At 48.4% G+C, this 24,260-nt stretch overlaps 1 protein-coding gene across 2 annotated transcripts in view; it reads left to right on the top strand.

Moving 5' to 3' along the window:
• The window catches only part of LOC132206119 (telethonin-like), an 83,421-nt gene extending 62,879 nt beyond the window's left edge, over positions 1 to 20,542 (top strand). For both annotated transcript variants that reach the window (XM_059638715.1, XM_059638714.1), the window contains exon 2: positions 20,119 to 20,542. In XM_059638715.1, coding sequence (XP_059494698.1) covers positions 20,119 to 20,524 — 406 coding nt within the window. In that variant the 3' untranslated portion in view covers positions 20,525 to 20,542. The remainder of the gene's footprint in view (positions 1 to 20,118) is intronic.
• Positions 20,543 to 24,260: the final 3,718 nt, after the last annotated feature.

Genomic DNA, 24,260 nt, shown 5'->3' with positions numbered 1-24,260 from the left:
AAGGAGAGAGATTGAGAATGGAGTGAGGATAGAGAGAGAGAGAGATTGAGAACAGAGAGAGGGAGTGAGGATAGAGAGAGAGATTGAGAACGGAGTGAGGATAGAGAGAGAGAGAGAGATTGAGACCGGAGAGAAGGAGTGAGGACTGAGAAAGAGATTGAGAACAGAGAGAGGGAGTGAGGATAGAAGGGGAGGGATTGAGAATGGAGTGAGGATAGAGAGAGAGAGAGATTGAGAACAGAGAGAGGGAGTGAGGATAGAGAGAGAGATTGAGAACGGAGTGAGGATAGAGAGAGTGAGAGAGATTGAGACCGGAGAGAAGGAGTGAGGACTGAGAAAGAGATTGAGAACAGAGAGAGGGAGTGAGGATAGAGAGAGAGAGAGATTGAGAACAGAGAGAGGGTTTGACAATAGAGATTGAGAACAAAAAGAGAGGGAGTGAGGACTGAGAGAGAGATTGAGAACAGAGAGAGGGGGTGAGGATAGAGAGAGAAAGAGAGAGATTGAGAACAGAGAGAGGGAGTGAGGATAGAGGGAGAGAGATGGAGAACAGAGAGAGCGAGTGAGGATAGAGAGAGAGATTGAGAACAGAGAGAGGGAGTGAGGATAGAGGGAGAGACATGGAGTACAGAGAGAGGGAGTGAGGATAGATAGAGAGAGAGAGACATTGAGAACGGAGAGAAGGAGTGAGGACTGAGAAAGAGATTGAGAACAGAGAGAGGGAGTGAGGATAGAGAGAGAGAGAGATTGAGAACAGAGAGAGGGTTTGACAATAGAGATTGAGAACAAAAAGAGAGGGAGTGAGGACTGAGAGAGAGATTGAGAACAGAGAGAGGGAGTGAGGATAGAGAGAGAAAGAGAGAGATTGAGAACAGAGAGAGGGAGTGAGGATAGTGAGAGAGAGAGAGATTGGGAACAGAGACAGGGAGTGGGGATAGAGATTGAGAACAGAGAGAGGGAGTGAGGAATGAGGGAGAGTGATTGAGAACAGAGAGAGGGAGTGAGGATAGAGGGAGAGAGATGGAGAACAGAGAGAGGGAGTGAGGATAGAGGGAGAGAGATTGAGAACGGAGTGAGGATAGAGAGAGAGAGAGAGATTGAGAACAGAGACAGGGAGTGAGGATAGGGAGAGAGAGAGATTGAGAACAGAGAGTGGGAATGAGGATAGAGAGAGAGAGAGAGAGAGATTGAGAACAGCGAGAGGGAGTGGGTATAGAGGGAGAGAGATTGAGAACAGAGAGAGGGAGTGAGGATAGAGGGAGAGAGATTGAGAACAGAGAGAGGGAGTGATGATAGAGAGAGAGAGATTGAGAACGGAGTGAGGATAGAGAGAGAGAGATTGAGAACGGAGTGAGGATAGAGAGAGAGAGAGATTGAGAACAGAGAGAGGGAGTGAGGATAGAGGGGGAGAGATTGAGAATGGAGAGAGGATAGAGAGAGAGAGATTGAAAACGGAGTGAGGATAGAGAGAGAGAGAGATTGAGAACAGAGAGAGGGTTTGAGAATAGAGATTGAGAACAAAGAGAGGGAGTGAGGACAGAGAGAGAGATTGAGAACAGAGAGAAGGAGTGAGGACTGAGAGAGAGAGATTGAGAACAGAGAAAGGGAGTGAGGATAGATAGAGAGAGAGATTGGGAACAGAGAGAGGGAGTGAGGATAGAGATTGAGAACAGAGAGAGGGAGTGAGGATAGAGGGAGAGAGATTGAGAACAGAGAGAGGGAGTGAGGATAGAGGGAGAGAGAGAGAGATTGAGAACAGAGAGAGCGAGTGAGGATAGAGGGAGAGAGATGGAGTACAGAGAGAGGGAGTGAGGATAGAGAGAGAGAGAGAGATTGAGAACAGAGAGAGGGAGTGAGGATAGAGAGAGAGAGAGATTGAGAACAGAGAGAGGGATTGAGAACAGGGAGAGAGATTGAGAAGGGAGTGAGGATAGAGGGAGAGAGATTGAGAACGGAGTGAGGATAGAAAGAGAGAGATTGAGAACGGAGTAAGGATAGAGAGAGAGAGTGATTGAGAACGGAGTGAGAATAGAGAGAGAGAGATTGAGAACAGAGCGAGGGAGTGAGGGTAGAGATTGAGAACAAAGAGAGGGAGTGAGGATAGAGGGAGAGAGATTGAGAACAGAGAGAGGGTGTCAGGATAGAGATTCAGAACAAAGAGAGGGAGTGAGGACTGAGAAAGAGAGAGAGAGAGCGACATTGAGAACAGAGAGAAGGAGTGAGGACTGAGAGAGAGATTGAGAACAGAGAGAGGGAGTGAGGATAGAGAGAGAGAGAGATTGAGAACAGAGAGAGGGAGTGAGGATAGAGAGAGAGAGAGATTGAGAACAGAGAGAGGGAGTGAGGATAGAGATTGAGAACAGGGAGAGGGAGTGAGGATAGTGGGAGAGAGATTGAGAACAGAGACAGGGAGTGAGGATAGAGGGAGAGAGATTGAGAACAGAGAGAGGGAGTGAGGACTGAGAGAGAGACATTGGGAACGGAGAGAAGGAGTGAGGACTGAGAAAGAGATTGAGAACAGAGAGAGGGAGTGTGGATAGAGGGAGAGAGATTGAGAACATAGAGAGGGAGTGAGGATAGAGATTGAGAACAAAGAGAGGGAGTGAGGATAGAGGGAGAGAGATTGAGAACAGAGAGAGGGAGTGAGGATAGAGAGAGAGAGAGATTGAGAAGAGAGAGAGGGAGTGAGGGTAGAGGGAGAGAGAGATTGAGAAGAGAGAGAGGGAGTGAGGGTAGAGGGAGAGAGATTGAGAACAGAGAGAGGGAGTGAGGATAGAGGGAGAGAGATTGAGAACAGAGAGAGGGAGTGAGGATAGAGGGAGAGAGATTGAGAACAGAGAGAGGGAGTGAGGATAGAGATTGAGAACAAAGAGAGGGAGTGAGAATAGAGGGAGAGAGATTGAGAACTGAGAGAGGGAGTGAGGATAGAGAGAGAGAGAGATTGAGAAGAGAGAGAGGGAGTGAGGGTAGAGGGAGAGAGATTGAGAACAGAGAGAGGGAGTGAGGATAGAGATTGAGAACAAAGAGAGGGAGTGAGGATAGAGGGAGAGAGATTGAGAACAAAGAGAGGGAGTGAGGATTGAGAGAGAGAGAGAGACATTGAGAACGGAGAGAAGGAGTGAGGACTGAGAGAGAGATTGAGAACAGAGAGCGGGAGTGAGGATAGAGAGAGAGATTTAGAACAGAGAGAGGGAGTGAGGATAGAGGGAGAGAGATTGAGAACAGAGAGAGGGAGTGAGGATAGAGATTGAGAACAAATGGAGGGAGTGAGGATAGAAGGAGCGAGATTGAGAACAGACAGAGGGAGTGAGGATAGAGGGAGAGAGATTGAGAACAGACAGAGGGAGTGAGGATAGAGATTGAGAACAAAGAGAGGGAGTGAGGACTGAGAGAGAGATTGAGAACACAGAGAGGGAGTGAGGATAGAGCGTGAGATTGCGAACAGAGAGTGGTAGTGAGGATAGAGAGAGAGAGAGATTGAGAACAGAGAGAGGGAGTGAGGATAGAGGGAGAGAGATGGAGAACAGAGAGAGGGAGTGAGGATAGAGAGAGAGAGAGATTTAGAACAGAGAGAGGGAGTGAGGATAGAGATTTTGAACAGAGAGAGGGAGTGAGGATAGAGAGAGCGAGATTCAGAACAGAGAGAGGGAGTGAGGAAAGAGAGAGGGAGTGAGGACTGAGAGAAGAGATTGAGAACAGAGAGAGGGAGTGAGGACAGAGAGAGAGAGAGATTGAGAACAGAGAGAGGGAGTGAGGATAGAGAGAGAGAGATTGAGAACAGAGAGAGGGAGTGAGGATAGAGAGAGAGAGATTGAGAATAGAGAAAGGGAGTGAGGATAGAGTTTGTGAACAAAGAGAGGGAGTGAGGATACAGAGAGAGAGATTGAGAACAGAGAGAGAGAGTGAGGATAGAGAGAGAGAGATTGAGAACAGAGAGGGAGTGAGGATAAAGAGATAGAGATTGAGAACAGAGAGAGGGACTGAGAACAGAGAGAGGGAGTGAGGATAGAGAGAGAGAGATTGAGAACAGAGAGGGAGTGAGGATAGAGAGAGGGAGTGAGGATAGAGATAGAGAGATTGAGAACAGAGAGAGGGAGTGAGGATAGAGAGAGAGAGAGATTGAGAAGAGAGAGAGGGAGTGAGGGTAGAGGGAGAGAGATTGAGAACAGAGAGAGGGAGTGAGGATAGAGGGAGAGAGATTGAGAACAGAGAGAGGGAGTGAGGGTAGAGGGAGAGAGATTGAGAACAGAGAGAGGGAGTGAGGATAGAGATTGAGAACAGAGAGAGGGAGTGAGGATAGAGATTGAGAACAAAGAGAGGGAGTGAGGATAGAGGGAGAGAGATTGAGAACAAAGAGAGGGAGTGAGGACTGAGAGAGAGAGAGAGACATTGAGAACGGAGAGAAGGAGTGAGGACTGAGAGAGAGATTGAGAACAGAGAGCGGGAGTGAGGATAGAGAGAGAGATTTAGAACAGAGAGAGGGAGTGAGGATAGAGGGAGAGAGATTGAGAACAGAGAGAGGGAGTGAGGATAGAGATTGAGAACAAATAGAGGGAGTGAGGATAGACGGAGAGAGATTGAGAACAGACAGAGGGAGTGAGGATAGAGGGAGAGAGATTGAGAACAGACAGAGGGAGTGAGGATAGAGATTGAGAACAAAGAGAGGGAGTGAGGACTTAGAGAGAGATTGAGAACACAGAGAGGGAGTGAGGATAGAGCGTGAGATTGCGAACAGAGAGTGGTAGTGAGGATAGAGAGAGAGAGAGATTGAGAACAGAGAGAGGGAGTGAGGATAGAGATTGAGAACAGAGAGAGGGAGTGAGGATAGAGGGAGAGAGATGGAGAACAGAGAGAGGGAGTCAGGATAGAGAGAGAGAGAGATTTAGAACAGAGAGAGGGAGTGAGGATAGAGATTGAGAACAGAGAGAGGGAGTGAGGATAGAGAGAGAGAGATTTTGAACAGAGAGAGGGAGTGAGGATAGAGAGAGCGAGATTCAGAACAGAGAGAGGGAGTGAGGAAAGAGAGAGGGAGAGATTGAGAACAGAGAGAGGGAGTGAGGATAGAGAGAGAGAGATTGAGAACAGAGAGAGGGAGTGAGGATAGAGAGAGAGAGATTGAGAATAGAGAGAGGGAGTGAGGATAGAGTTTGTGAACAAAGAGAGGGAGTGAGGATACAGAGAGAGAGATTGAGAACAGAGAGAGAGATTGAGAACAGAGAGAGAGATTGAGAACAGAGAGAGGGAGTGAGGATACAGAGAGAGAGATTGAGAACAGAGAGAGAGAGTGAGGATAGAGAGAGAGAGATTGAGAACAGAGAGGGAGTGAGGATAAAGAGATAGAGATTGAGAACAGAGAGAGGGATTGAGAACAGAGAGAGGGAGTGAGGATAGAGAGAGAGGGATTGAGAACAGAGAGGGAGTGAGGATAGAGAGAGGGAGTGAGGATAGAGATTGAGAACAGAGAGAGGGAGTGAGGATAGAGAGAGAGAGATTGAGCACAGAGATAGGGAGTGAGGATAAAGAGAGGGAGTGAGGATAGAGAGATAGGGAGTGAGGATAGAGAGAGGGAGTGAGGATAAAGAGATAGAGATTGAGAACAGAGAGAGGGAGTGAGGATAGAGAGAGAGAGATTGAGAACTGAGAGAGAGAGTGAGGATAGAGAGAGAGAGATTGAGAACAGAGAGACAGAGGGAGTGAGGATAGAGAGAGAGAGATTGTCGCTCTGTTCTCAGAGAGAGAGGTTAGGGAGAGAGAGATTGAGATCAGAGAGGCAGAGAGATAGTGACGAAAGGGAGAGGGAGATTTAGAAAAGAGAGAGGGAGTGAGGATAGGGAGAGGGAGATTGAGAACAGAGAGACAGAGGTAGTGTGGATAGAGATGGGGAGATTGAGAACAGAGAGAGAGGATAGGGAGAGAGAGATTGAGAACTGAGAGACAGAGGGAGAGGGAGTGAGGATAGAGAGAGGGAGTGATGACAGAGAGAGGGAGATTGAGAACAGAGAGACAGAGGGAGTGAGGGTAGAGAGAGGGAGATTGTCTCTCTGTTCTCAGAGATAGAGAGAGGATAGGGTGAGAGAGATTGAGAACAGAGCGACAGAGAGAGGGAGTGAAGAAAGGGAGAGGGAGATTGAGAACAGAGAGAGGGAGTGAAGAAAGGGAGAGGGAGATTGAGAACAGAAGACAGGGAGTGTGGATAGAGAGAGGGAGATTGAGAACAGAGAGAGGATAGGGAGAGAGAGATTGAGAACAGAGAGACAGAGAGAGAGGGAGTGAGGATAGGGAGAGGGAGTGAGGATAGAGAGAGGGAGTGAGGACAGAGAGAGGGAGATTGAGAACAGAGAGACAGAGGGAGTGAGGATAGAGAGAGGGAGATTGTCTCTCTGTTCTCAGAGAGAGAGATTGAGAACAGAGAGAAAGAGAGAGGGAGATTGAGAACAGAGAGAGGGAATGAAGAAAGGGAGAGGAAGATTTTGAACAGAGGGAGTATGGATACAGAGAGAGAGATTGAGAACAGAGAGAGGGAGTGAGGATAGAGAGAGATTGAGAACAGAGAGAGGGAGTGAGGATAGAGAGAGAGAGATTGAGAACAGAGAGAGGGAGTGAGGATAGAGAGAGAGAGATTGAGAACAGAGAGAGGGAGTGAGGATAGACAGAGAGGTTGAGAACACAGAGAGAGAGAGGGAGTGAGGGTAGAGAGAGAGGGAGTGAGGGTAGAGAGAGAGGGAGTGAGGGTAGAGAGAGAGGGAGTGAGGGTAGAGAGGGGGAGTGAGGGTAGAGAGGGGGAGTGAGGGTAGAGAGAGAGGGAGTCAGGACAGAGAGAGGGAGTGAGGACTGAGAGAGAGATTGAGAACAGAGAGAGGGATTGAGGATAGAGAGAGGGTTTGAGAACAGAGTGAGGAGAGAGATTGAGAACAGAGAGAGGGATTGAGGACTGAGAGAGAGATTAAGAACAGAGAGAGGGATTGAGGAAAGAGAGAGAGAGAGAGATTGAGAACAGAAAGAGAGAGAGTGAGGATAGAGAGAGTTTGAGAATAGAGAAAGGGAGTGAGGATAGAGAGAGAGAGATTGAGAACAGAGTGACGGAGAGAGAGAGGATAGGGAGAGGGAGATTGAGAACAGAGACAGAGAGGATAGGGAGAGGGAGATTGAGGATAGAGAGAGTGAGGAGGATAGAGAAAGTGAGTGAGGATAGAGAGAGAGATTGCGACCAGAGAGAGGTAGTGAGGATACAGAGAGAGATTGAGAATAGAGAGAGAGAGAGATTGAGAACTGAGAGAGGGAGTGAAGATAGAGAGCAAGAGAGAGAGAGAGAGAGACAGAGAGAAAGATTGAGAACAGAGAGAGGGAGTGAGGACTGAGAGAGAGAGAGAGAGAGAGACATTGAGAACGGAGAGAAGGAGTGAGGACTGAGAGAGAGATTGAGAACAGAGAGCGGGAGTGAGGATAGAGAGAGAGATTTAGAACAGAGAGAGGGAGTGAGGGTAGAGAGGGAGAGAGATTGAGAACAGAGAGAGGGAGTGAGGATAGAGATTGAGAACAAAGAGAGGGAGTGAGGACTGAGAGAGAGATTGAGAACACAGAGAGGGAGTGAGGATAGAGCGTGAGATTGCGAACAGAGAGTGGTAGTGAGGATAGAGAGAGAGAGAGATTGAGAACAGAGAGAGGGAGTGAGGATAGAGATTGAGAACAAAGAGAGGGAGTGAGGATAAAGGGAGAGAGATGGAGACCAGAGAGAGGGAGTCAGGATAGAGAGAGAGAGAGATTTAGAACAGAGAGAGGGAGTGAGGATAGAGATTGAGAACAGAGAGAGGGAGTGAGGATAGAGGGAGAGAGATGGAGAACAGAGAGAGGGAGTCAGGATAGAGAGAGAGAGAGATTTAGAACAGAGAGAGGGAGTGAGGATAGAGATGAGAACAGAGAGAGGGAGTGAGGATAGAGATTCAGAACAAAGAGAGGGAGTGAGGACTGAGAGAGAGAGAGAGCGACATTGAGAACAGAGAGACGGAGTGAGGACTGAGAGAGAGATTGAGAACAGAGAGAGGGAGTGAGGATAGAGATTGAGAACAAAGAGAGAGAGTGAGGACTGAGAGAAAGAGAGAGAGACATTGAGAACAGAGAGAAGGAGTGAGGACTGAAAGAGAGATTGAGAACTTAGAGAGGGAGTGACGATACATAGAGAGAGAGACAGAGAAAGAGATTGAGAACCGATAGAGGGAGGAGAGAGATTGAGAACGAAGAGAGGGAGTGAGGAGAGAGAGAGAGAGAGAGACATTGAGAACAGAGAGAAGGAGTGAGGATAGAGGGAGAGATTGAGAACAGAGAGAGGGAGTGAGGATAGAAAGAGAGAGATTGAGAACAGAGAGAGGGAGTGAGGATAGATAGATAGAGAGAAAGTGATTGAGAACAGAGAGAGAGATTTTGAACAGAGAGAGGGAGTGAGGATAGAGAGAGCGAGATTCAGAACAGAGAGAGGGAGTGAGGAAAGAGAGAGGGAGTGAGGACTGAGAGAGGAGATTGAGAACAGAGAGAGGGAGTGAGGACAGAGAGAGAGAGAGATTGAGAACAGAGAGAGGGAGTGAGGACAGAGAGAGAGAGAGATTGAGAACAGAGAGAGGGAGTGAGGATAGAGAGAGAGAGATTGAGAATAGAGAAAGGGAGTGAGGATAGAGTTTGTGAACAAAGAGAGGGAGTGAGGATACAGAGAGAGAGATTGAGAACAGAGAGAGAGATTGAGAACAGAGAGAGGGAGTGAGGATACAGAGAGAGAGATTGAGAACAGAGAGAGAGAGTGAGGATAGAGAGAGAGAGATTGAGAACAGAGAGGGAGTGAGGATAAAGAGATAGCGATTGAGAACAGAGAGAGGGAGTGAGGATAGAGAGAGAGAGATTGAGAACAGAGAGGGAGTGAGGATAGAGAGAGGGAGTGAGGATAGAGATAGAGAGATTGAGAACAGAGAGAGGGAGTGAGGATAGAGAGAGAGAGATTGAGCACAGAGATAGGGAGTGAGGATAAAGAGAGGGAGTGAGGATAGAGAGAGAGAGAGATTGAGAAGAGAGAGAGGGAGTGAGGGTAGAGGGAGAGAGAGATTGAGAAGAGAGAGAGGGAGTGAGGGTAGAGGGAGAGAGATTGAGAACAGAGAGAGGGAGTGAGGATAGAGAGAGAGAGAGATTGAGAAGAGAGAGAGGGAGTGAGGGTAGAGGGAGAGAGATTGAGAACAGAGAGAGGGAGTGAGGATAGAGATTGAGAACAAAGAGAGGGAGTGAGGATAGAGGGAGAGAGATTGAGAACAAAGAGAGGGAGTGAGGATTGAGAGAGAGAGAGAGACATTGAGAACGGAGAGAAGGAGTGAGGACTGAGAGAGAGATTGAGAACAGAGAGCGGGAGTGAGGATAGAGAGAGAGATTTAGAACAGAGAGAGGGAGTGAGGATAGAGGGAGAGAGATTGAGAACAGAGAGAGGGAGTGAGGATAGAGATTGAGAACAAATGGAGGGAGTGAGGATAGAAGGAGCGAGATTGAGAACAGACAGAGGGAGTGAGGATAGAGGGAGAGAGATTGAGAACAGACAGAGGGAGTGAGGATAGAGATTGAGAACAAAGAGAGGGAGTGAGGATAGAGCGTGAGATTGCGAACAGAGAGTGGTAGTGAGGATAGAGAGAGAGAGAGAGATTGAGAACAGAGAGAGGGAGTGAGGATAGAGGGAGAGAGATGGAGAACAGAGAGAGGGAGTGAGGATAGAGAGAGAGAGAGAGATTTAGAACAGAGAGAGGGAGTGAGGATAGAGATTTTGAACAGAGAGAGGGAGTGAGGATAGAGAGAGCGAGATTCAGAACAGAGAGAGGGAGTGAGGAAAGAGAGAGGGAGTGAGGACTGAGAGAAGAGATTGAGAACAGAGAGAGAGTGAGGACAGAGAGAGAGAGAGATTGAGAACAGAGAGAGGGAGTGAGGATAGAGAGAGAGAGATTGAGAACAGAGAGAGGGAGTGAGGATAGAGAGAGAGAGATTGAGAATAGAGAAAGGGAGTGAGGATAGAGTTTGTGAACAAAGAGAGGGAGTGAGGATACAGAGAGAGAGATTGAGAACAGAGAGAGAGAGTGAGGATAGAGAGAGAGAGATTGAGAACAGAGAGGGAGTGAGGATAAAGAGATAGAGATTGAGAACAGAGAGAGGGATTGAGAACAGAGAGAGGGAGTGAGGATAGAGAGAGAGAGATTGAGAACAGAGAGGGAGTGAGGATAGAGAGAGGGAGTGAGGATAGAGATAGAGAGATTGAGAACAGAGAGAGGGAGTGAGGATAGAGAGAGAGAGAGATTGAGAAGAGAGAGAGGGAGTGAGGGTAGAGGGAGAGAGATTGAGAACAGAGAGAGGGAGTGAGGATAGAGGGAGAGAGATTGAGAACAGAGAGAGGGAGTGAGGGTAGAGGGAGAGAGATTGAGAACAGAGAGAGGGAGTGAGGATAGAGATTGAGAACAGAGAGAGGGAGTGAGGATAGAGATTGAGAACAAAGAGAGGGAGTGAGGATAGAGGGAGAGAGATTGAGAACAAAGAGAGGGAGTGAGGACTGAGAGAGAGAGAGAGACATTGAGAACGGAGAGAAGGAGTGAGGACTGAGAGAGAGATTGAGAACAGAGAGCGGGAGTGAGGATAGAGAGAGAGATTTAGAACAGAGAGAGGGAGTGAGGATAGAGGGAGAGAGATTGAGAACAGAGAGAGGGAGTGAGGATAGAGATTGAGAACAAATAGAGGGAGTGAGGATAGACGGAGAGAGATTGAGAACAGACAGAGGGAGTGAGGATAGAGGGAGAGAGATTGAGAACAGACAGAGGGAGTGAGGATAGAGATTGAGAACAAAGAGAGGGAGTGAGGACTTAGAGAGAGATTGAGAACACAGAGAGGGAGTGAGGATAGAGCGTGAGATTGCGAACAGAGAGTGGTAGTGAGGATAGAGAGAGAGAGAGATTGAGAACAGAGAGAGGGAGTGAGGATAGAGATTGAGAACAGAGAGAGGGAGTGAGGATAGAGGGAGAGAGATGGAGAACAGAGAGAGGGAGTCAGGATAGAGAGAGAGGAAGATTTAGAACAGAGAGAGGGAGTGAGGATAGAGATTGAGAACAGAGAGAGGGAGTGAGGATAGAGAGAGAGAGATTTTGAACAGAGAGAGGGAGTGAGGATAGAGAGAGCGAGATTCAGAACAGAGAGAGGGAGTGAGGAAAGAGAGAGGGAGAGATTGAGAACAGAGAGAGGGAGTGAGGATAGAGAGAGAGAGATTGAGAACAGAGAGAGGGAGTGAGGATAGAGAGAGAGAGATTGAGAATAGAGAGAGGGAGTGAGGATAGAGTTTGTGAACAAAGAGAGGGAGTGAGGATACAGAGAGAGAGATTGAGAACAGAGAGAGAGATTGAGAACAGAGAGAGAGATTGAGAACAGAGAGAGAGATTGAGAACAGAGAGAGGGAGTGAGGATACAGAGAGAGAGATTGAGAACAGAGAGAGAGAGTGAGGATAGAGAGAGAGAGATTGAGAACAGAGAGGGAGTGAGGATAAAGAGATAGAGATTGAGAACAGAGAGAGGGATTGAGAACAGAGAGAGGGAGTGAGGATAGAGAGAGAGAGATTGAGAACAGAGAGGGAGTGAGGATAGAGAGAGGGAGTGAGGATAGAGATAGAGAGATTGAGAACAGAGAGAGGGAGTGAGGATAGAGAGAGAGAGATTGAGCACAGAGATAGGGAGTGAGGATAAAGAGAGGGAGTGAGGATAGAGAGATAGGGAGTGAGGATAGAGAGAGGGAGTGAGGATAAAGAGATAGAGATTGAGAACAGAGAGAGGGAGTGAGGATAGAGAGAGAGAGATTGAGAACTGAGAGAGAGAGTGAGGATAGAGAGAGAGATTGAGAACAGAGAGACAGAGGGAGTGAGGATAGAGAGTGGGAGATTGAGAACAGAGAGAGGGAGTGAGGATAGAGAGAGAGAGATTGCAAACAGAGAGACAGAGGGAGTGAGGATAGAGAGAGAGAGATTGTCGCTCTGTTCTCAGAGAGAGAGGTTAGGGAGAGAGAGATTGAGATCAGAGAGGCAGAGAGATAGTGACGAAAGGGAGAGGGAGATTTAGAAAAGAGAGAGGGAGTGAGGATAGGGAGAGGGAGATTGAGAACAGAGAGACAGAGGTAGTGTGGATAGAGATGGGGAGATTGAGAACAGAGAGAGAGGATAGGGAGAGAGAGATTGAGAACTGAGAGACAGAGGGAGAGGGAGTGAGGATAGAGAGAGGGAGTGATGACAGAGAGAGGGAGATTGAGAACAGAGAGACAGAGGGAGTGAGGGTAGAGAGAGGGAGATTGTCTCTCTGTTCTCAGAGATAGAGAGAGGATAGGGTGAGAGAGATTGAGAACAGAGCGACAGAGAGAGGGAGTGAAGAAAGGGAGAGGGAGATTGAGAACAGAGAGAGGGAGTGAAGAAAGGGAGAGGGAGATTGAGAACAGAAGACAGGGAGTGTGGATAGAGAGAGGGAGATTGAGAACAGAGAGAGGATAGGGAGAGAGAGATTGAGAACAGAGAGACAGAGAGAGAGGGAGTGAGGATAGGGAGAGGGAGTGAGGATAGAGAGAGGGAGATTGAGAACAGAGAGACAGAGGGAGTGAGGATAGAGAGAGGGAGTGAGGACAGAGAGAGAGAGATTGAGAACAGAGAGAAAGAGAGAGGGAGATTGAGAACAGAGAGAGGGAATGAAGAAAGGGAGAGGAAGATTTTGAACAGAGGGAGTATGGATACAGAGAGAGAGATTGAGAACAGAGAGAGGGAGTGAGGATAGAGAGAGAGAGATTGAGAACAGAGAGAGGGAGTGAGGATAGAGAGAGAGAGATTGAGAACAGAGAGAGGGAGTGAGGATAGACAGAGAGAGAGAGAGATTGAGAACAGAGAGAGGGAGTGAGGATAGACAGAGAGGTTGAGAACACAGAGAGAGAGAGGGAGTGAGGGTAGAGAGAGAGGGAGTGAGGGTAGAGAGAGAGGGAGTGAGGGTAGAGAGGGGGAGTGAGGGTAGAGAGGGGGAGTGAGGGTAGAGAGGGAGGGAGTCAGGACAGAGAGAGGGAGTGAGGACTGAGAGAGAGATTGAGAACAGAGAGAGGGATTGAGGATAGAGAGAGGGTTTGAGAACAGAGTGAGGAGAAAGATTGAGAACAGAGAGAGGGATTGAGGACTGAGAGAGAGATTAAGAACAGAGAGAGGGATTGAGGAAAGAGAGAGAGAGAGAGATTGAGAACAGAAAGAGAGAGAGTGAGGATAGAGAGAGTTTGAGAATAGAGAAAGGGAGTGAGGATAGAGAGAGAGAGATTGAGAACAGAGTGACGGAGAGAGAGAGGATAGGGAGAGGGAGATTGAGAACAGAGACAGAGAGGATAGGGAGAGGGAGATTGAGGATAGAGAGAGTGAGGAGGATAGAGAAAGTGAGTGAGGATAGAGAGAGAGATTGCGACCAGAGAGAGGTAGTGAGGATACAGAGAGAGATTGAGAATAGAGAGAGAGAGAGATTGAGAACTGAGAGAGGGAGTGAAGATAGAGAGCAAGAGAGAGAGAGAGAGAGACAGAGAGAAAGATTGAGAACAGAGAGAGGGAGTGAGGACTGAGAGAGAGAGAGAGAGAGAGAGACATTGAGAACGGAGAGAAGGAGTGAGGACTGAGAGAGAGATTGAGAACAGAGAGCGGGAGTGAGGATAGAGAGAGAGATTTAGAACAGAGAGAGGGAGTGAGGGTAGAGAGGGAGAGAGATTGAGAACAGAGAGAGGGAGTGAGGATAGAGATTGAGAACAAAGAGAGGGAGTGAGGACTGAGAGAGAGATTGAGAACACAGAGAGGGAGTGAGGATAGAGCGTGAGATTGCGAACAGAGAGTGGTAGTGAGGATAGAGAGAGAGAGAGATTGAGAACAGAGAGAGGGAGTGAGGATAGAGATTGAGAACAAAGAGAGGGAGTGAGGATAAAGGGAGAGAGATGGAGACCAGAGAGAGGGAGTCAGGATAGAGAGAGAGAGAGATTTAGAACAGAGAGAGGGAGTGAGGATAGAGATTGAGAACAGAGAGAGGGAGTGAGGATAGAGGGAGAGAGATGGAGAACAGAGAGAGGGAGTCAGGATAGAGAGAGAGAGAGATTTAGAACAGAGAGAGGGAGTGAGGATAGAGATGAGAACAGAGAGAGGGAGTGAGGATAGAGATTCAGAACAAAGAGAGGGAGTGAGGACTGAGAGAGAGAGAGAGCGACATTGAGAACAGAGAGACGGAGTGAGGACTGAGAGAGAGATTGAGAACAGAGAGAGGGAGTGAGGATAGAGATTGAGAACAAAGAGAGAGAGTGAGGACTGAGAGAAAGAGAGAGAGACATTGAGAACAGAGAGAAGGAGTGAGGACTGAAAGAGAGATTGAGAACTTAGAGAGGGAGTGACGATACATAGAGAGAGAGACAGAGAAAGAGATTGAGAACCGATAGAGGGAGGAGAGAGATTGAGAACGAAGAGAGGGAGTGAGGAGAGAGAGAGAGAGAGAGACATTGAGAACAGAGAGAAGGAGTGAGGATAGAGGGAGAGATTGAGAACAGAGAGAGGGAGTGAGGATAGAAAGAGAGAGATTGAGAACAGAGAGAGGGAGTGAGGATAGATAGATAGAGAGAAAGTGATTGAGAACAGAGAGAGAGATTTTGAACAGAGAGAGGGAGTGAGGATAGAGAGAGCGAGATTCAGAACAGAGAGAGGGAGTGAGGAAAGAGAGAGGGAGTGAGGACTGAGAGAGGAGATTGAGAACAGAGAGAGGGAGTGAGGACAGAGAGAGAGAGATTGAGAACAGAGAGAGGGAGTGAGGATAGAGAGAGAGAGATTGAGAACAGAGAGAGGGAGTGAGGATAGAGAGAGAGAGATTGAGAATAGAGAGAGAGATTGAGAACAGAGAGAGGGAGTGAGGATACAGAGAGAGAGATTGAGAACAGAGAGAGAGATTGAGAACAGAGAGAGAGATTGAGAACAGAGAGAGGGAGTGAGGATACAGAGAGAGAGATTGAGAACAGAGAGAGAGAGTGAGGATAGAGAGAGAGAGATTGAGAACAGAGAGGGAGTGAGGATAAAGAGATAGAGATTGAGAACAGAGAGAGGGAGTGAGGATAGAGAGAGAGAGATTGAGAACAGAGAGGGAGTGAGGATAGAGAGAGGGAGTGAGGATAGAGATAGAGAGATTGAGAACAGAGAGAGGGAGTGAGGATAGAGAGAGAGAGATTGAGCACAGAGATAGGGAGTGAGGATAAAGAGAGGGAGTGAGGATAGAGAGATAGGGAGTGAGGATAGAGAGAGGGAGTGAGGATAAAGAGATAGAGATTGAGAACAGAGAGAGGGAGTGAGGATAGAGAGAGAGAGATTGAGAACTGAGAGAGAGAGTGAGGATAGAGAGAGAGATTGAGAACAGAGAGACAGAGGGAGTGAGGATAGAGAGTGGGAGATTGAGAACAGAGAGAGGGAGTGAGGATAGAGAGAGAGATTGCAAACAGAGAGACAGAGGGAGTGAGGATAGAGAGAGATTGTCGCTCTGTTCTCAGAGAGAGAGGTTAGGGAGAGAGAGATTGAGATCAGAGAGGCAGAGAGATAGTGACGAAAGGGAGAGGGAGATTTAGAAAAGAGAGAGGGAGTGAGGATAGGGAGAGGGAGATTGAGAACAGAGAGACAGAGGTAGTGTGGATAGAGATGGGGAGATTGAGAACAGAGAGAGAGGATAGGGAGAGAGAGATTGAGAACTGAGAGACAGAGGGAGAGGGAGTGAGGATAGAGAGAGGGAGTGATGACAGAGAGAGGGAGATTGAGAACAGAGAGACAGAGGGAGTGAGGGTAGAGAGAGGGAGATTGTCTCTCTGTTCTCAGAGATAGAGGGAGGATAGGGTGAGAGAGATTGAGAACAGAGCGACAGAGAGAGGGAGTGAAGAAAGGGAGAGGGAGATTGAGAACAGAGAGACAGAGAGTGAGGGAGTGAGGATAGGGAGAGGGAGTGAGGATAGAGAGAGGGAGTGAGGACAGAGAGAGGGAGATTGAGAACAGAGAGACAGAGGGAGTGAGGATAGAGAGGGGGAGATTGTCTCTCTGTTCTCAGAGAGAGAGATTGAGAACAGAGAGAAAGAGAGAGGGAGATTGAGAACAGAGAGAGGGAATGAAGAAAGGGAGAGGAAGATTTTGAACAGACGGAGTATGGATACAGAGAGAGAGATTGAGAACAGAGAGAGGGAGTGAGGATAGAGAGAGAGAGATTGAGAACAGAGAGAGGGAGTGAGGATAGAGAGAGAGAGATTGAGAACAGAGAGAGGGAGTGAGGGTAGAGAGAGAGGGAGTGAGGGTAGAGAGAGGGAGTGAGGGTAGAGAGAGGGAGTGAGGGTAGAGAGAGAGGGAGTGAGGACAGAGAGAGGGAGTGAGGACTGAGAGAGAGATTGAGAACAGAGAGAGGGATTGAGGATAGAGAGAGAGAGAGATTGAGAACAGAAAGAGAGAGAGTGAGGATAGAGAGAGTTTGAGAATAGAGAGAGGGAGTGAGGATAGAGAGAGAGAGATTGAGAACAGAGAGAGGGAGTGAGGATAGACAGAGAGAGAGAGAGAGAGAGATTGAGAACAGAGAGAGGGAGTGAGGATAGATAGAGAGAGAGATTGAGAACAGAGAGAGGGAGTCAGGATAGACAGAGAGGTTGAGAACACAGAGAGAGAGAGTGATTGAGAACAGAGAGAGGGAGTGAGGGTAGAGAGAGAGGGAGTGAGGGTAGAGAGAGGGAGTGAGGGTAGAGAGAGGGAGTGAGGGTAGAGAGAGAGGGAGTGAGGACAGAGAGAGGGAGTGAGGACTGAGAGAGAGATTGAGAACAGAGAGAGGGATTGAGGATAGAGAGAGAGAGAGATTGAGAACAGAAAGAGAGAGAGTGAGGATAGAGAGAGTTTGAGAATAGAGAGAGGGAGTGAGGATAGAGAGAGAGAGATTGAGAACAGAGAGAGGGAGTGAGGATAGAGAGAGAGAGATTGAGAACAGAGAGAGGGAGTGAGGATAGACAGAGAGAGAGAGAGAGAGAGATTGAGAACAGAGAGAGGGAGTGAGGATAGATAGAGAGAGAGATTGAGAACAGAGAGAGGGAGTCAGGATAGACAGAGAGGTTGAGAACACAGAGAGAGAGTGATTGAGAACAGAGAGAGGGAGTGAGGGTAGAGAGAGAGGGAGTGAGGGTAGAGAGAGGGAGTGAGGGTAGAGAGAGGGAGTGAGGGTAGAGAGAGAGGGAGTGAGGACAGAGAGAGGGAGTGAGGACTGAGAGAGAGATTGAGAACAGAGAGAGGGATTGAGGATAGAGAGAGAGAGAGATTGAGAACAGAAAGAGAGAGAGTGAGGATAGAGAGAGTTTGAGAATAGAGAGAGGGAGTGAGGATAGAGAGAGAGAGATTGAGAACAGAGTGACGGAGAGAGAGAGGATAGGGAGAGGGAGATTGAGAACAGAGACAGAGAGGATAGGGAGAGGGAGATTGAGGATAGAGAGAGTGAGGAGGATAGAGAAAGTGAGTGAGGATAGAGAGAGAGATTGCGACCAGAGAGAGGTAGTGAGGATACAGAGAGAGATTGAGAATAGAGAGAGAGAGAGATTGAGAACTGAGAGAGGGAGTGAAGATAGAGAGCAAGAGAGAGAGAGAGAGAGAGACAGAGAGAGAGATTGAGAACAGAGAGAGGGAGTGAGGATAGAGTGAGAGAGAGAGATTGAGAATAGAGAGAGAGAGATTGAGAACAGAGAGAGGGTGTGAGGATAGAGAGACAGAGAGATTGAGAACAGAGAGAGAGTGAGGGTAGAGAGGGAGAAAGATTGAGAACAAAGAGAGGGAGTGAGGATAGAGAGACTGAGATTGAGAACAGAGAGAGGGAGTGAGGATAGACAGAGAGAGATTGAGAACAGAGAGAGGGAGTGAGGATAGACAGAGAGAGAGATTGAGAACAGAGAGAGGGAGTTAGGATAGAGAGAGAGAGACATTGCGAACAGAGAAAGGGAGTTAGGATAGAGAGAGAGAGACATTGCGAACAGAGAAAGGGAGTGAGGATAGATAGAGAGAGAGATTGAGAACAGAGAGAGGGAGTCAGGATAGACAGAGAGATTGAGAACAGAGAGAGGGAGTGAGGAGAGAGATTGAGAACAAAGAAAGGGAGCGAGGATTGAGAGAGACATTGAGAACAGAGAGAGGGAGTGAGGATAGAGAGAGATTGAGAACAGAGAGAGTGAGGATAGAGAGAGATTGAGAACAGAGAGAGAGTGAGGTTAGAGAGGGAGAAAGATTGAGAACAAAGAGAGGGAGTGAGGAGAGAGATTGAGAACAAAGAGAGGGAGTGAGGACTGAGAGAGAGACATTGAGAACGGGATGAGGGAGTGAGGATAGAGAGAGAGAGATTGAGAACAGAGAGAGGGAGTGAGGATAGAGAGAGAGAGATTGAGAACAGAGAGAGGGAGAGATTGAGAACAGAGAGAGGGAGTGAGGATAGACAGAGAGATTGAGAGCACAGAGAGAGAGGGATTGAGAACAGAGAGAGAGATTGAGAACAGAGAGAGGGAGTGAGGATTGAGAACAGAGAGATAGAGATTGAGAACAGAGAGAGAGTGATTGAGAACAGAGAGAGGGAGTGAGGACAGAGAGAGAGAGAGAAGGAGATTGAGAACAGAGACAGGGAGTGAGGATAGAGAGTGAGATTGAGAACAGAGAGAGGGATTGAGTATAGTGAGTGAGTTTGAGAACAGAGAGAGGGAGTGAGGAAAGAGAGAGAGAGATTGAGAACAGAAAGAGAGAGTGAGGATAGAGAGAGATTGAGAATAGAGAGACGGAGTGAGGATAGAGAGAGAGAGAGATTGAGAACAGAGAGAGATTGAGAATAGAGAGAGGGAGTGAGGATAGAGAGAGAGTGAGACATTGAGAACAGAGAGAAGGAGTGAGGATAGAGGGAGAGATTGAGAACAGAGAGAGGGAGTGAGGATAGAGAGACAGAGAGAGAAAGATTGAGAACAGAGAGAGAGAGAGAGATTGAGAACAGATAGGGAGTGAGGATAGAGAGAGAGAGATTGAGAACAGAGAGAGATTGAGAACAGAGAGAGGGAGTGAGGGTAGAGAGGGAGAAAGATTGAGAACAAAGAGAGGGAGTGAGGAGAGAGATTGAGAACAAAGAGAGGGAGTGAGGACTGAGAGAGAGACATTGAGAACGGGGTGAGGGAGTGAGGATAGAGAGAGAGAGATTGTGAACAGAGAGAGGGAGTGTGGATCGAGAGAGAGAGATTGAGAACAGAGTGAGGGAGTGAGGATAGAGAGAGAGAGATTGAGAACAGAGTGAGGGAGTGAGGATAGAGAGAGAGAGATTGAGAACAGAGAGAGGGAGTGAGGATAGACAGAGAGAGAGAGAGATTGAGAACAGAGAGACAGAGAGGGAGTGAGGATAGATTGAGAAGAGAGAGACATTGTCTGTCCTCACTCCCTCTCCCTGTTCTCAGAGGGAGGGAGTGAGGACAGTTGGGCAGGGAGTGGGAATGGAAAGAGAGTCAGACAAAGGGAGAGAGGATTTCTTTGTGACAATGAAAGAGAGAACGGGAAAGGGGCTCTGAGAGACACAGACAGAGGGACAGCAACAGAGACAGATGGCTGGAGAGAGGAAGACGGGCGAGATGGAGACAGCGAGGCAGAGAGAAAAGCCAGGGTGGGTCAGTAACAGACAGAGTGAGGGAGGGAGATACAGAACACGGTGGGGTGCGGGACAGAGAGAGGGGAACAGAAGGAGGGAGAGAACGAGAGAGAGAGAGAGAGAGAGGAAAACAAAGAAAGAGAGAGAGAGAGAGACAGAGAGGTATGGCACAGAGACAAACAGAGAGAGAGTCACAGCGAGCAACAGTCAGACACAAAGGAAGATAGAGAGAGACACTGAGAAAGAGACAGAGAGAAAAAGTCAAAGCGAGGGAGCAGACACAGCGAGAGGATTTGTGAGAAGTGTAGAGAAATAGAGTGAGAGAGCCAGACCAAGTTTCCGGTTACTGAGGAGAATATTGATGGGTGCGGGTGTGTCTGCAGAGAAATCTGGGAGTGGTGAATGTGTGTGTTCCTTCCCCGGCAGGTGCACTGTGAGTGAGGTGAATCGTGCCCAGAAGGAGAGTTATGACGGGAGATCCCAGGTGACCTATTTGGTGCAGCGAACCCCGACCAACCTGATGAGGATGGGCCGCCTGGGAGAGGAGCTGACTGAGTATCACCTGCCTTACCGTAACGTGCTGCCGTTGGCGATCTTCACACCGGCTCAGATCAGCACCAAAATGGAACGGGCAATGACTCCCCCAGAGCTGAGGGAAGTCATGGAGTTCGAGTGTGCTCTGAGTGGGAGCTGTAAGGACAAGAGAGAGGTCTCGGACATCACCAAAGAACTTCCTCCGGTCATGCAGCCTGTCAGACTGGATGGCAAGAAACCCGACATGGTCCGAAGATCCCTGTCGAGATCCATGTCCCAGGAGGCTCAAAGAGGCTGAGGGCAGCGGGGAGCCTGGGGGGTGGTGTTGTGGGTGGTGGGTGGTGGGTGGGGGGGCGCGATTTTAGATGGATTGAGGTGTTAGTATCAGTCTGGGTAGTGGTTTGATGCAGTTTACAGATTAGTTGGGTGAGACTTTAGAAGAATATCAGATGATCAGCTGTGAGAAATAATTTTTGAGGGCTTGGCAGAATCAAATTCCCTGGACAGTGGACTCTGGACTAAGGGCTCACAGTTTCTGGGTAGATGGGGCAACTATTTATCCTGGGATGAGGATAAACATCTGTATTTTGTGAATCTGAGGAGTTTTCCATTCCAGGGAGTTGTGGATACTGCTGATGGAGATATTTTGACACAAAATGAATGAAGGGAGATGGGGATGGTACAGTTAGGTAGTTGAAGATAAATCAGTTAAGGTGGATCAGGTTGGAGATACTCTTGTTCCTGTTCCCTGTGTGCTCCTGGCCAGGGTCCCCTCTGACAAAGTGGACAGTGGCTGGCAGTTAGGAAAGTTCAGGAAGTTCTGAATGTGATTGGGAGATTGGAAAAGAGTTTTCAGGTGTAGAATGCACAGGATGTGTGAGTTATGAATATACTGAAGTTATTAATGTCTTATTGCTCCTGATAACATAGAATCAACAGGTCATTTGTCTCAGAAGTTTTATTTTAAAACATGATAGTTTTGTATTGACTTTTACCATTGAAATAAAATCTGATAGAATTCTGACTGAATAACTGTAGTTCTCCCTTTAACACCTCAGAACACATTCAGTTGGGAACTGCCATCTTCACAGTTACCAGCGGCACATAGAACATAGAAAATTACAGCACAGTACAGGCCCTTCGGCCCTCGATGTTGTGCCGACCTGTCATACCGATCTCAAGCCCATCCAACCTGCACTATTCCATGTACGTCCATATGCTTATCCAATGACGACTTAAATGTACCTAAAGTTGGCGAATCTACTACCGTTGCAGGCAAAGCGTTCCATTCCCTTACTACTCTCTGAGTAAAGAAACTACCTCTGACATCTGTCCTATATCTTTCACCCCTCAATTTAAAGCTATGCCCCCTCATGCTCACCGTCACTATTCTAGGAAATAGGCTCTCCCTATCCACCACATCTAACCCTCTGATTATCTTATATGTCTCAATTAAGTCACCTCTCAACCTTCTACTCTCTAATGAAAACAGCCTCAAGTCCCTCAGCCTTTCCTCGTGAGACCTTCCCTCCATACCAGGCAACATCCTAGTAAATCTCCTCTGCACCCTTTCCAAAGCTTCCACATCCTTCTTATAATGCGGTGACCAGAACTGTACACAATACTCCAAGTGCGGCCGCACCAGACTTTTGTACAGCTGCAGCATAACCTCTTGGTTCCAGAACTCGATCCCTCTATTAATAAAAGCTAAAACACTGTATGCCTTCTTAACAGCCCTGTCAACCTGGGTGGCAACTTTCAAGGATCTGTGTACATGGACACCGAGATCTCTCCGCTCATCTACACTACTAAGAATCTTACCATTAGCCCAGTACTTTGCCTTCCGGTTACTCCTACCAAAGTGCATCACCTCACACTTGTCTGCATTAAACTCCATTTGCCACCTCTCAGCCCAGCTCTGCAGCTTATCTATGTCTCTCGGCAACCTACAGCATCCTTCGTCACTATCCACAACTCCACCGACCTTAGTGTCATCTGCAAATTTACTAACCCATCCTTCTATGCCCTCATCCAGGTCGTTTATAAAAATGACAAACAGCAGTGGACCCAACACCGACCCTTGCGGTACACCACTAGTAACTGCTCTCCAGGATGAACATTTCCCATCAACCACCACCCTCTGTCTTCTTTCAGCAAGCCAATTTCCGATCCAAACTGCTATATCTCCCACAATCCCGTTTCTCCGCATTTTGTACAATAGCCTATTGTGGGGAGCCTTATCGAACGCCTTGCTGAAATCCATATACACCACATCAACCGGTTTACTCTCATCTACCTAGATAATAAAATGTGAGGCTGGATGAACACAGCAGGCCAAGCAGCATCTCAGGAGCACAAAAGCTGACGTTTCGGGCCTAGACCCTTCATCAGAGAGGGGGATGGGGAGAGGGAACTGGAATAAATAGGGAGAGAGGGGGAGGCGGACCGAAGATAGAGAGTAAAGGAGATAGGTGGAGAGAGTGTAGGTGGGTGCATTGTATCCGGAGGTTGTTAGGGTGCAAACCCCACCTCTTCCTCCGGTACATTGATGACTGTATCGGCGCCGCCTCTTGCTCCCCAGAGGAGCTCGAACAGTTCATCCACTTCACCAACACCTTCCACCCCAACCTTCAGTTCACCTGGGCCATCTCCAGCACATCCCTCACCTTCCTGGACCTCTCAGTCTCCATCTCAGGCAACCAGCTTGTAACTGATGTCCATTTCAAGCCCACCGACTCCCACAGCTACCTAGAATACACCTCCTCCCACCCACCGTCCTGCAAAAATTCCATCCCCATTCCCAATTCCTCCGCCTCCGCCGCATCTGCTCCCACGATAAGACATTCCACTCCCGCACATCCCAGATGTCCAAGTTCTTTAAGGACCGCAACTTTCCCCCCACAGTGATCGAGAACGCCATTGACCGCGTCTCCCGTATTTCCCGCAACACATCCCTCACACCCCGCCCCTGCCACAACCGCCCCAAGAGGATCACCCTCGTTCTCACACACCACCCTACCAACCTCCGGATACAACGCATTATCCTCCGTCACTTCCGCCATTTACAATCCGACCCCACCACCCAAGACATTTTTCCATCCCCTCCCCTGTCTGCTTTCCGGAGAGACCACTCTCTCCGTGACTCCCTTGTTCGCTCCACACTGCCCTCCAACCCCACCACACCCGGCACCTTCCCCTGCAACCGCAGGAAATGCTACACTTGTCCCCACACCTCCTCCCTCACCCCCATCCCAGGCCCCAAGATGACATTCCACATTAAGCAGAGGTTCACCTGCACATCTGCCAATGTGGTATACTGCATCCACTGTACCCGGTGCGGCTTCCTCTACATTGGGGAAACCAAGCCTGAGGCTTGGGGACCGCTTTGCAGAACACCTCCACTCAGTTCGCAACAAACAACTGCACCTCCCAGTCGCAAACCATTTCCACTCCCCCTCCCATTCTCTAGATGACATGTCCATCATGGGCCTCCTGCACTGCCACAATGATGCCACCCGAAGGTTGCAGGAACAGCAACTCATATTCCGCCTGGGAACCCTGCAGCCATATGGTATCAATATGGACTTCACCAGTTTCAAAATCTCCCCTTCCCCTACTGCATCCCTAAACCAGCCCAGTTCGTCCCCTCCCCCCACTGCACCACACAACCAGCCCAGCTCTTCCCCCCCACCCACTGCATCCCAAAACCAGTCCAACCTGTCTCTGCCTCCCTAACCTGTTCTTCCTCTCACCCATCCCTTCCTCCCACCCCAAGCCGCACCCCCAGCTACCCACTAACCTCATCCCACCTCCTTGACCTGTCCGTCTTCCCTAAACTGACCTATCCCCTCCCTACCTCTCCACCTACACTCTCTCCACCTATCTTCTTTACTCTCCATCTTCGGTCCGCCTCCCCCTCTCTCCCTATTTATTCCAGTTCCCTCTCCCCATCCCCCTCTCTGATGAAGGGTCTAGGCCCGAAACGTCAGCTTTTGTGCTCCTGAGATGCTGCTTGGCCTGCTGTGTTCATCCAG

This window comes from Stegostoma tigrinum, chromosome 31, assembly GCF_030684315.1.
Source record: "Stegostoma tigrinum isolate sSteTig4 chromosome 31, sSteTig4.hap1, whole genome shotgun sequence".
Classification (NCBI taxonomy): Eukaryota; Metazoa; Chordata; class Chondrichthyes; order Orectolobiformes; family Stegostomatidae; genus Stegostoma; species Stegostoma tigrinum.
The sequence above is the reverse complement of the archived record's forward strand: the minus strand, read 5'-3'. Positions and strand labels throughout refer to the sequence as shown.